This window comes from Sarcophilus harrisii, chromosome 4 (assembly GCF_902635505.1).
Source record: "Sarcophilus harrisii chromosome 4, mSarHar1.11, whole genome shotgun sequence".
In the NCBI taxonomy this organism is placed as follows: Eukaryota; Metazoa; Chordata; class Mammalia; order Dasyuromorphia; family Dasyuridae; genus Sarcophilus; species Sarcophilus harrisii.
The window spans coordinates 351,000,558-351,014,427 of NC_045429.1; the positions used below are offsets into that span (position 1 = coordinate 351,000,558).

The 13,870-nt window shown below is 32.9% G+C and overlaps 1 protein-coding gene across 2 annotated transcripts in view; it reads left to right on the forward strand.

Moving 5' to 3' along the window:
- The window catches only part of VMP1 (vacuole membrane protein 1), a 135,954-nt gene that overhangs the window by 36,210 nt on the left and 85,874 nt on the right, over positions 1-13,870 (forward strand). Inside the window, exon 5 of one of the 2 annotated variants that reach the window (XM_031966511.1) lies at positions 678-788. In XM_031966511.1, the coding sequence (XP_031822371.1) occupies positions 678-788 (111 nt within the window). Of the gene's footprint in view, positions 1-677; positions 789-5,630; positions 5,654-13,870 lie in introns of those variants that run through there. The other variant, XM_031966512.1, reaches the window with a different exon arrangement.

Below are 13,870 nucleotides of genomic sequence, written 5' to 3' on the forward strand. Positions count from 1 at the left end.
ATTGTATTTCAGTGTCATTGCTTTCCTTTGTAAACCTATTTAATTTATTTTATGCATTTAAAAAAATTATCCGGGAAAAGTCATAGATTTCACCAGTCTGCTTCCCAAAGTGATCATAATATAAAAAAAGTAAAGAATCCCTGGCCTAAGGTCTCATCTAGCTCTTTCTTACCTTTTAGTCTTCCCTGATTCTGGAATTCTTCCCCCCAATGTCCATATCTTGATAAACTCTAGGTTTTTTTTTCCCTCTCAACATACTTGCATCTGCTATGTTGGAGTACCAAAGTGTGATTGTCATTTTGCTTTTTTTTTTTTTTTTAATCTGAATAATGAAGAACATGTTATATTTACAAAGATAGCTATCACTTTCCCTTCCCCCCCCCCTCTCATTCTTCTCCATGTTTTTTAAAATTTAGAGAATTTATGACTTGTAAAGATTTCTTCTCTTTATTGGTGGCTTCTTACTTATGATAGCTATGCTTAAGAAAATAACAATTTAGAACATAAAAATCAGCTCAATGATAATTAACCCTTTTGCTACCCATCTGCTGTTACATAAAAAGTTTTATAAGAAAAAGGAACAAGAGTCTTTTAGTTGTTATTGTTATTGTTGATTTAAGCTAATATTGACAAGTGGTTTCAGTCAATTTTGAAATTGTACTGTTCTTGTTTTTCAGTATGTGAAATTTATGGAGAAAAAGATTCTTTGGTGTGCCTACTGGGTAGGCTTAGGAATTCTGTCTTCTGTTGGGCTTGGAACAGGTCTACATACTTTTCTGCTTTATCTGGTAAGAGCAACATTTAATTACTTATTTGAAAATTTTTATTGATATCTTTTATTTTTACCTTCATTTTTTTTTTCTTGTGAAAAATTTCAATATTTTATTTTATTTATTTTTTAATAGCCTTTTATTTACAGGTTATATGCATGGGTAACTTTACAGCATTAACAATTGCCAAACCTCTTGTTCCAATTTTTCACCTCTTACCCCCCACCCCCTTCCCCAGATGGCAGGATGACCAGTAGATGTTAAATATATTAAAATATAAATTAGATACACAATAAGTATACATGACCAAACCGTTATTTTGCTGTACAAAAAGAATCAGACTCTGAAATATTGTACAATTAGCTTGTGAAGGAAATAAAAAATGCAGGTGGGCATAAATATAGGGATTGGGAATTCAATGTAATGGTTTTTAGTCATCACCCAGAGTTCTTTCTCTTGGTGTAGCTGGTTCAGTTCATTACTTGAGCCATCCTTTAAAACAAAGAAAAAGAAAGGGAAAAGAGAGAGTTCAGGAAAAATCAACCACAACGTATCAACTGAGCCTAAACTGATAATATTCCACATACATAGGTCCCCAACTTTTGTGAAGAAAAGATCTTTTCAACCCTTTTTCCAAATCAAGCTTTTTCATTATAATTGCACAGTTTTTTATTTTTTAAAATGCATTTTAATCTGAAACATAGTCTTGCAAAAATTAAATTTGGAATTTATCCTCTGCATAAAATATTGAACAGATTAAGTCCAGTCTTTGAAACTTCCCTTAAGCCTTATTTCTTTCTTTCTTTCTTTTTTTTCAATTGTATTTTATTTTCAAAATAAATAACATAAACTGTTTAGGATGAATGTAGTTCATGTTAATGAAAAGAGTTTCATTTCTAAAATTATTTTTAGATTGGCAGAATGCTTTTGGTAAAGTGTTAAGAATATGTAATTGTAATGGAAGGTTTTCTAAATCAAGCATATAAAGAACATTTTCTCATATTTTTTTTTCTAATTCACACACACACACACACCCCAAATACAAAAGCAATTCAGCATTTAAAAACTGATCTCTAAAGGAAAAATATTAGGGAATGAGTTAAGAGCAGGCTAGTATGAATTATTTTCCTTATTCTGCCATCTAAGGTTAGTTCAGTATCTTTAGTCCATAGTGTAGTCCACAGTGACTTAATTTTTGAAACGGACATGATGGAATGGGAAGGATAAAAAGACAGACAATGGGGTTTGAACTGTGTACCATCTTGTTGAAATTCTAGCACTTTTTGTACTATATCACATGACCTTCAAACATTTAAAGAACAATTCTAATAATATCTAAATTTAAGAAAAAATTTCAGAGTCCAACCAAATTCCTTCTATGAGACAACCATTATTTTGATACCCTAACCAGGGAGTGTAAAAACAGAAAAAAACCTTATTAGATGAATTTTCCTAATGAATATTGATACAAATGTTTTAAATAAAATACTAGCAAGGATATTATAATGATATATCACAAAGCTCATACACTATAACCAGGCTGTATTTATCCCAGAAATGGAGGGCTAGCTCAATATTAGAAAAACTATTAGTATAATTGACCATGACACTAACAAAATAATAATAAAATATATATCATATGATTATATTAATAGACACAGAAAAGATCTTGGAAAAATTTAATACCCATTCCTATTAAAAATACTAGAAAGCATATGGATAAATGGGACTTTTCATAAAATTACAAATGGACAAATATTTTATGAAATGGGAACAAATTGGAAGCCTTTTCTATAAATGCAAAGGTAAAGCAAAGATGTTCATTATTAGCATTGTTATTCAATATTATATTTGTAATTCTTAGCTATAGCAGTAAGACAAGTAAAAAAAATATGGAACAAAACTATTACTTTTTACAGATAAGTGGAGACCCTGGTAGTCTATTTGCCAAAACACCCACTGAAACACAATTACAAAACAAATAAAGACACATTTAAATGATCAGAGGACAAATATTGATTCCTTGTGTGTAGGCCAAACCAATATTTAAAAAATGACAATATTGCCTAAATTAATTTATTTCTTTAGTGTCAGACCAATCAGACTAACCAGAGAGCTAGAAGAAATAATGACAAAATTTAAAATAGAATGAGGAACCTTTTTTCTGCTGAGGACCATTTGGATATTTATAACATTATTCACAAGCTATATGAAATTATCAGCTTAACGAACTGAAGCAGTAGGTTTTTGTCATCTGCACTTGCCTTGGCAGAGTCAGACCAACTGATTTTATGAGCCTTATACTTCCCAGGGACTTAACCCCAATCTAGAGGAACAAAAGGTCAAGAAAGTCAAAGGAATCAATGAAAAAAAATTTTGTAAGAATGGTACTTAGCTATAACTCAAATTATACTACAAAGCAGTATCCATCAAAACAATTTAATACTGAATAAGAAGTAGAGTGGCTGATTAGTAAAGAAGCAAATGAGTTCAGTAACCTAATGATTCCAGCTATTGGGGCAAGAACTCACTTTTTGGGGGAAATAAAACACTGTAAAATAGATCATTTTGATTACATAAAATTAAAAAAAAAGTTTTTGCACAAACAAATTCAATGCAGCAAAAATTAGAAGAAAAGCAGGAAACTTGGGGAGGGAGGACATTTTATAGCAAATTTCTCAAATTAAGGTTTAATTCTCAAGTATGTAGAAAACCAAATCAAAATTTACAAAAATAAGAGCCCCAGTAGATAACTGTCAAAGATTAAGAACAGGCAATGTTCAGAGGAAGAAATCAGAGTTATCAATAGTCATATGAAAAAATGGATAAAATCACTAATAATTAAAGAAATAAAAATTAAAACCACTCATATTGACTAAGGTGACAGAAAAGGAAGTTGACATATTGTGAGAAGTATGGAAAAATAGGTATACTTATACATTTTTGATAGAACTGAACTAATCTTATTTTGGAAGGCAGTTTTTATGTATGGCCAAAGGACTATAAAATTGACCCTTTGACCCAGCAGTACCATTACTAGATCTGTATCTAAAGAAATCAAAGAAAAAGGAATACTATTTATATGTATAAAAATATGTATAGCAGCTTTTTTTAATGGTTAGAAAGAATTGGAGACTGAGAAGATACCCATCAGTTGGGAAATGGCTTAACATGTCATCACAAACATATGAATGTTTTCAAAAAAACCTGGGGAGGCCAGTAGAAATCGAAGGAAAGTGAAATGAGCAAAATTAAGAGAACAAGGTATAAAGTAACCGCAATATTGTAAAGATAAATAACTATGAAAGCCTTAATAACTCAGAGCAATACAGTGACCCCTCAGAACTCCAAAGGACACCTGATGAAAAATATTTGCTATGCAACTTTAGATAGAGAACTGATGGACTCATTATACAGATTAAAACATTTTTTTCCTTTATTTCTCTTGTTTTCTCAGTTCAGAACATGGCCAATGCTGCTATATGTTTTTCATGACTTCATGTTTATATGTCTTACTAGAAAGCATAGAAATAAATGGAGTTTGCTTTAAAATGATGGGAATAAACTATAGAAGCATTCCCACTAAGATCAGAGGTGAAACAAGGTTGCCCATAATCATATGTTTTACCATTTCAGTTGGTGGAGGAGGGAAATGGAAGAAGGGAGAAAACTTGGAACTAAAAAAAACCCACTAACAGAAATGACTAAAACCTCTTTCCATACACTCAGGTAGTTTCAGTGGGTATGGAAGAAGACATCATTTAGAAAAAAGCCTTTGGACAAGTTAGTGACTAACTAAATTTGTAAGGAGATGAGTCAGAAGTGACTCATAGGTTTTGAATCCTGGTGCTTAGAAAAGAGGTGATGATATTTTAAAAATAGGGAATAAAAGAAATGGAGTCAACATAATTTGGTAACTGATTAGATTTAAAGAATATGGAAAAGAAAAACAAAACCATACAAGGTTTTGAACATGGAGGATGGAATAAATATGTGTCAAAGAAAGTGTAAAGGGGATATAATAATTAATAAAATTTGGTTTTACTCATGCTGAGTTGAAAATTCTTTTGAAATATCTTCATGGAGACACATTGAAACAACTGAAGTTGTGGTTCTAAAACTCAGCAAAGCAGTCAAGACTAAAGATATTATAATATGCTTAGAGATTGTAATTAAAGCTGTATAAGTGAATAAAGTTGCTAAGAGAGGGATAAAGAAGAAAAATAGATCAATGATAGATTCTTGGGGAACATATAAATTTTAAAGGATTAAAAAGAGATTAAAATACCAGAAGTGATGTAGTTAAAGAAATAGGTGGCGGGGCAGCTAGGTGGCACAGTGAATAGAGTACCAGCCCTGAAGTCAGGAGGACCTGAGTTCAAATGTGGCCTTAGACACTTAACACTTCCCAGCTCTGTAATCCTGGGCAAGTCACTTAGCCCCAGTTACCTCAGCCAAAAAAAAAAAAAAAAAAAAAAAAAAAAGAAAGAAATAGGTTGGCTGAGATTAGAAAGCGTTCTGTAGTAGAGAATGATTGATTTGTCAACAACTGCAGAGAAATCAAAGAGGGTGAGACATGATTTGGCAACTGGGAATTCTTTAGTGATCTTCAAGATAGCCTTATCTGTAGGATAGCTGGGGCAGAAAACTAATTACCTGCAGGGTTTAAGAAGAGCTAGTAGGGAAGAGGTGGAGGGAGTGATTGAAATGCATGAGAGTCTATGAATGATGGTTAAAGTGAAATCCTGATTTAGGATATTGGAATGCAGAAGGATTAATCTTGGCTAAGAGCAAGAATGTTACTATTGTGAGCTGAAGAAAGAAAAAATGCTTGGTAATGCCAGATATTGAGGAATAGAAGAGGAAAGCTGAAGAAGTACATGGTGAGTGACCTCAGACTTTTCAGTGATATAGGAAGCTAGGATATAGAGCACGAAGACATTAATTAAGGTCATATTATGTGTCAGGTATAGCACTGGGAATGTAAATACCAAAAACTGAAAAAAAACAAAAACAAAAAGCCCTCAGTGGTTCTTACTCTCAAAGACTTTACATTCTAATAGAAATAAAATATAAAAAAGGAGCCAAAATATAAAAAGGTACCTCTTTATCAAATGGCCATTGTGGCCAAGGGCAGTCACCCTGAGGAAGACAAGGCAATGAATGGTGGGAAAACTTTAGTAAATCATCTGCTTAAATATGGGAATGGAAGTATTTGGAAAAGATTAGGAGGTTTAGGTGTGGGAAAAATTGGGTGTGTTGGAAAGAGCACTGATGTAAGGAAAAGAATTAGGATCATCTCTTAGCTCTACCAATTTATTAGCTTTATGATCTTGATAATATTTAACTTTTCTTTTCTATAATTGAGTTTGGACTGGATCATCTCTAAAGTCCCTTCTAGCTCTATTGTTCTCTGATTTTGAATTCACAAAGATAGAGTGAAAGGATTATCAGATTATTGAGATACCAGCTGGGATTATGTTGCCATAAATCTGTAACTTGAGGGAAAACTTCAGAATTGTATCTTTCTTAAGTGTAACTCAGCAGCTCTCCATCCAGAAGGAGAAATCATGTTTTATACAAGTATAGTTGCCTAAAGATAAAGTTTCACAGGTTAGGAAGGTCATTTGGCAAGGAAATTCTGGGGTGATTTCAGTTTTTTGGTAGTGGTGCAGTTGAAATGCTAAGGTCCAAGGTATGACCATATAGGTGTATGATTGAAGTGGATTGGAAGAGGGAGGAAAGAAAAGGAGATCTTTGGAATTTTGGTGAAATAATTGTATATAATCAAATATTTTAGGAAATTGTCAACATTAATATTGACATTTCAAAGATGATGACAGAGGAATGAGATAGGGATGAAAACTCTAAACCAAGTACTGAAGTAATTGAGGTCCAGGTATGTATTTAGTAGCCAGGTTTACAGATAGAGCAGAGAGGAAAAACATATTGCTCTCTCCATATCATTTTCCTTCCTTTTTTTTCCTTTTGGGAGAAAATGAAGGGAGTTCCCCATTCGGTGACAGGTTAGAAAATTCAAAGAATTTTTGAAGCTGATATCTCTAATACAAATGTGTCTTTTTATTATTTGTTTTTTGTTGTTAAATCGTACAGGCAGAGACATTATGCCTTGTAGGTAGCAAGAATGACTGATTTAGTTTATTGTATTAGCTACATGCTTTACCTTGGGGCAGTTGGTTAAAAAGATTTGGGGATTGATAAATTTTTATTTGTTTGTAAGAACATCCAGAAAAATTATATTCTTCCTCTATTACATTTAAATTCCCAGAAAACTATGAACTGATCCATCATCTTGGCAAACACACATTGTGTTTCCTTTTCAGCAGAGCTGGAACATGAGTGTTACAGGAATGTTTGTTTGACCTCTGGCCTAGTAGAAGTCATGCTCAGGGTAAAAAGTGTTCCTTCTCTCAGTTCCAATTTTATCACCAGGTGTATAAAATTGTAAAATCTTATCTGAAATTATTTGGAATCTCACAGCTTATTAGAGGTCCTTGGAGTGAGACATTGTACCAGTAAAACTAAGAAGTTTCATATCTGGTGTGTCCTCTAGACTTTTGCCTATTGTCTATTTTACTCGTGTTCATCCATTTGCCAGATGATTGGGCCATAACTTTACAGAGCAAAAAGTAGTTAGGCTTAACATACCTGGAGAAATCTTTATTAAAGCCAATTTTGAAGATAATATGCCATGGCATTAGTGGTTGAGAAAGAAAGGAAGCATTTTATGGGTTAAGAAATGAGTAGATGTAGAACATCAACTCTGAATTCAGGAGGACCTGAGTTCAAATGTGACTTCAGTCACTTAACACTGCCTTAGCTATGTGACCCTGGGCAAGCCACTTAACCCCACTTGAGTCAGCAAAAAAAGATGGAAAAAAAAAAGAAATGAGTAGATGAAAAATTCAGCAAGTTGTAAATTAGCTGCCAAATGAGAAGAAATTTATTCTGGTCTTTGGGGAAACCTTGGCTTAAGTTTACATGATTGATATTAGTTTCTATTTTTCATTATTAACATTATACATTGAGGGGGGGAAAAAGAAATAAACTTAAGGTAATCTTCTTCTACATCAGAGGTTCTCACATATTAATATTCATTCATTATCATCAACCTGGATTTTCACCAACCTAAGTCTGCTGCTAGTCTCTGTCTCTAATCTAATCTAACTTTTATCCTGTTGACAGATAAGTCTTACTTACACATAAATCTATCTAGTTAGGTCTCTAATACTCAATTAATTTCAGTGGCTCCTTACTGCTTAGTGAAAAAGGTTCTCAAAGTGTAATCCAGTGTCCCTGAGAATTCTTGAGATCCATTCAAGGAGCTCTCATGGTCAAAATTATTTTCATAATAATACTAAAATATTTGAATTTCTAAAACTGCAAAAGTTAGTAGATATAACCCACATAAACAAAAGTATTTTTGGAAGGTTTTCTGTAATTATTGAGCAGATAGAGGTTCTGAGACCAAAAAGTTTGAGAACCATTGATTTAGACAGACTTTTTATCTTTATTTTATAGATAGCCATGACCAAACACTTTTATCAAACCTACTGGTACATAGTTTGGCTAGATCTTACTTAACAGTAGCAATCTCTTTCTGAGATTATAATCAAAGATTTCTCAGCATGGGAAGAATATATCAGAACTTGCGATTCACTCTTTGACTTTTCTGGAGGGATTTTTCCAAATCTTAAAGATTAAAGTTAAATTTTGAAACCGTGGAGATCGGTGGCAGTGTTATTTCATTATCCTTCCTATAATAAAATTCTCTTCTATTGGAACTGTGAACCATCAACAAGGTGAACCAGAGTGTTTTATTTTAAAAAACTACTATGGCTTTGTTCTAAGAAAATTACCACATGATATCCTGTTTATAGAAACAAATAATAACAGTAAATCACCAAGTTGCAAGACAGGAAAATGACCAGGTTCTGTCCTATGTAAAAATTACTACTAAGTAGATGGATCTCACTTTTAAATTCAGTTGGCTTTCAAGTACAATGCAGTGAATCTATTTGGCCGCTAGATGGAGACATTGCCTGGTTTAGAATTTGTAAAGGACACCCGAAAATTAAATTCCCTTGTATCCTGTTTTCCAATTTCTCCCATCACTCCTTTACAGGAACTGCAAAGAAAAGAAGAAACTGTGAGTGATAAACAGAGTCAAGTCGTGTAAGGTAGCTTACCTCTCTGGATTGTGATTTTTTTAAAAGTCAAGGGAGTCATGTAGTAGGGAACATGAATTGCTTAATGTTGCTTAACTTTCAGGTAATCAGTTACAGAGACATTTTTGTTTAGCCTGAATGAAAGCTTCCTAATAATTAAAGATGTGTGAAAGGAAAATGGGCTACCCTAGAAGAATAGAGAATTTTATATCATTGAAATTCCTCAAGTGTAGTCTATATAAGCATTTGTAACAAATGGTTCTGAGAAGATTAGGCTTTCAGGACTCAATGACCTTCCAAAATAACTTCTAAGTCTGCCATCCTATGATTACATGGGAAATAAATCGGGCATCACTGAGTGCACAATGAAAGTCTCAATGGATTTTACTCATGCTGAAATTATTACTTAATTTTACTCTGTGTTAAGGTGGCTAATAAGATCTTCAGTTTTTTTTTTTTTTTTTTTTTTTTTTTTTTACTGATTTTTATCTATTTTTCATCCAGATGAAAAATATTAACAATGTCAGTATCATTGTAAAAATAAGAATTGAGAGAAACTTACTCCAATACTTATAATTTACATCTTGCTTTTTAACTTTAAAAAAAAAAAAAAAAAACTAGTCTACTGGCTTCTTCATTTGTAGTCTAGCATCTTCCTTAAATATCTTCTTAAATGGATATAAAATGATTTTTCAGTTTCTTTGGACATCAAAGGGTAAAATATTTTTCATACTTGAAATATTTATCCCTAAGCATGTGGAAAAGACATTTCTAAAGTAGCAGTTTTTCTTGTTTCTTTCTTAATATTAATAAGGAGGAAAGATGTATATATTAAGCATCTACTATGTATCAGGCACTGTGTTAAATGTATTACAGATATTATCTCTTAATCCTCACAACAACTCTTCAAAGTACATGCTTTTATAATTCTCATGTTGCAATTGAGGAAACTGAGATAGAGATTAAAGTGAATTTGTAAGGGGTTACTTAGCTAATATGTGTCTGATTGCAGATTTGGATTTAGGTTGTCACATCTCCAGGCTAGAACTCTGTTTTATTGTGTTTTCTAGCTGGCTTTAAAGGTTACTGAAAAAATGGATAGGTTTAAAAGAGTCCCTAGCTGTCTTTTCTGTTACCATTGATATTCAGCAAAAACTATGGGGAAGCTTCTTATTTGTTTTGAAACCCTGAATTTGGATTGATTTTTATTCATAATTGTGAGTAGCAACTGGGAAGGCCCTTCTTGACACAGCTGTACCAGTCAAGAAAGAAGGGGGGAGGCAAAGCATTTGGCTGTCCAGTAACTTTCTAAGTATAGTAATTAGCTACATTCTCTTGTTTACCAGAAAGCATGTATCAACATTTAAATATTTCTCTCCAAAGTATATAAAAAGTAATATGCTAAATTTAGATATGTGAATAGGTATTCATTACATTTCTTAGTAATGGGTATTTGTGTAACTAAATTTAACATTCTGTACAGGGCTTGGAACTGATCCCTTTTTTTAGTTATAGTTATTCTGTCATTGAAATATGCCATTGGATGACTTTTCATTATCACTATATAATATTCATTGAAAACCAGCATATGACATTGTGGTTTCTCTATAAGAAACAAATATTTCACAGCTCCCAGAGTGATGGTCCTAAATCACAGGTCTGACACTCCCTAATTTGTAAATTCTAGTAGCTTCCTATTATCTTTGTGATCAAGTACAAACTTTGTTTTTTTGGCCTTTAAAGCTCTCTTTCTCATACTGTATGGACCAGCTTTTCTACTATTCTTCACACATAGCACTCTGTTTCCTGTTTTTTCCTTCTTCACTTCTGCGAATTCTGGACTTCCTTCAAAACTCAGCTTAAACACCTTTTATATAATGCTTTTCCTAATTCCCTGGGACATAGTTGCTTACATTACTCTGCATTTATTATATATACATTATGTATGTGTATTTTATACTATGTGTACATATATGTAATTATCGATTTAATGTAAATCTCTTTAGAGGGGAAAGACTTTCAATTTCACTTTCTATTCCCCACCAGCATAGTGCCTATTTACTACATAGTAGCTGTTTAATAAACCTTTGTTGGTTACTTCACTTGATTATTAAAATGCTTTGTTTTTTGTGATGTTAAACATTTCTTGAATTCTCTTTAACTTGGCCCGTGTGAACAGAGGTAAAAGTATTTAAACATGAAATAATCTCAAATAGCTTCAATCACTACACTGTAGTAGTTCATACCATAGTAAACAAGGACCCACTTCTCTTTTCAGGTGTCATGCATTTTAATTTAGACAGAGTTCTTTTATAATGATTTAAGATGTAATTATATTGATTGCCTTCTATCCTTTATGCTTATTACATGTTCATTTTTCTGTCCCTTTGGGACAGAAAATACAGCTCATTACTTATGGAAGATATTCAACCCCAAACTTATCAAGGTTCACATTTGTGCAGACACAACACTGGGTTACCAGATTGCAAAGGTAATAAATATACATAGAAGTAAAAATGTCAGCTATATTATATCAAGAAAGTAGTTAGTGCAAATATAATTATATTAAGAAAAATAAATCAAGATATCTTTCAAGTATAAAAGCACCATGCTTTGAAACAATGCTCCCAAAGTCTATTACTGTACAACAGTCAGAACAATATCTACCCTTGTGAATCTAATCTTTTAACTATAAAATTTTGGCGAAATTGTGTCGTCCAGTTCAAGTGATTCCCAAATCACTGTAGATAATTGACTTTAGGTCAATTATTAGCCATTAATTTCTTTTCAAAAATAAGGTAAGCTTTCTTTGTGTCTTGACCTCCCTGAAGTGCATGCGCATATTGGGAAGACTAAAAACTAAGCTTGTGTGCTTCCTAAACTCTACCTTTGTACTGTTCTGTTTAGCCAAGTGTGATCTACATCAGACTCTCCCAGCACGAACAGGTTGGAGGTTGGAGTGTGTTCCTGGCAAAAAGGGTTAATTTCCATTTCTCACCTGGGTCAAGGCTGGGGAAATTCAGCACCAAAGACTGGGAGTTTTCTGGAAGCAGCAAGGACTGAAAGGTGACCACCCCAGCCATTTTGGGCTTCAGCCTTTCAGAGAATAAGGGAAATTTTATAAGGGGGCAGAAAACCATGGAATTTGCCTGAGCACAAAAGATCCTTAGTTAAAAGTACAATTAATACTTCTGTAGTGAGAGAGAAGAAGGAAAAAAAAACGAGAAAGAGGTGATACTGTGTTGATCTTGTTTTCTGCATATTTATGTAATGACTTTGATGATAAGCATGCAATGACTTTACTACTCCTGGAAAGGTGAATAAGCATTGCAAAATGAGAAGTCACCTCCTGTGTTTATTTTTTGTCTGATTATGGAATCATAGACCTTTCTTCTAAGAAATGCCTCAGATATAAATTTTTGCATATTGAGATCAAAGCATCATGATGTCAAAAAATGAAACCAAAATTCCCTGGGATATTGGGGAAGATTTTATTTAGCAAGGGGAAACTCTAATTCCTGGCACTTCTTTTACTTGATTGTTAGTTACTGGTGTCTTTTGGAGTTGTCTTTCTCTTGAATTTCTTTCTGTCGATCATGATAGCCATTTTATGGGTAAAATTTGTCTAGATTTAAAGAAATTAGAGTTCAGTAGTCTGGCCTGATTTCTAAACATTATACTTTTATTATGAAAATAATCTGAAGCATAATATTTATGGTATGCTAGAGTGCCAGAAGAGAAAAAGACCCCAGAAGTCATCTTATCTAGCCCATATTCTTTAATAGTAATTCCTCCCTAGTACATATCAAACAAGTGATGATTTAATGTGAGAAAACTACCTCCTGAAATAGTCACCTCTGGATATTTTCATTTATTAGGAAATCTTTATGTACTTGAATTGTGGTAATGTTAAATTTACATCCTTAATATCTTATGTTTGTATAATGTTATAAGCTTTTTAGAAGGTTCATAAATATAGTCTTTAATTTTTTCTGTTTCATGACTTAGGTAAAACAAGTGATATTAACTGTACTTTACAGGTTAAAATCTAGATAGACTAAAAGCCTGACCCAGGGTCTAGAATCCTGACATTTTCTGGTTTTCTCCTCCTCCTCTCAGCTACAATTTCTTTAATAGTTCTTAGTTTTTCTCAATACATTCAAAAATAGTTTTCAACATTCACCCTTGCAAAGCCTTGTATTTCAAATTTTTCCCCCTCACCCCCTCCTTAGACAGCAAGTAATCCAAAATGTATTAAACATGTATAATTCTTCTATACATATCTCCATAATTATCATGCTACACAAGAAAAAACCAAATCAGAAAGGGAGAAAAGTGATAAAAAAACAAAATGCAAGCAAACAACAACAAAAAAGATGAAAATACTATATTGTGATCCACAGTCAGTTCTCCCAGTCGTCTCTCTGGGTGCAGATGGCTCTATTTATTACAAGACCATTGGAACTGGCCTGAATCATCTCATTACTGAAAAGAGCCACACCCATCAGAATTGATCCATCATATAATCTTATTGCTATGTACAATGTTTTCTTGGGTCTATTCACTTCACTCAGCATCACTTCATGAAAGTCTTTCCAGGCTTTTCTGAAACCATCCTACTCATCATTTCTTAGCACAATAATATTCCATAACATTCATATACCATAACTTATTCAGCCATTCTCCAACTGATGGACATCCACTCAATTGCCAGTTTCTTGCCACTACAAAAATGGCTACTACAAACATTTTTGCACATCTGGGTCCTTTTGCCTCCTTTATGATCTCTTTGGGATAAAAGAGACACTGCTGGATCAAAGGATATGCATAGTCTGATAGCCCTTTGGACATAGTTTCAAATTGCTCTCCAGGACAGTTAGATCAATTCACTACTCCACCAAAAATGTTTTA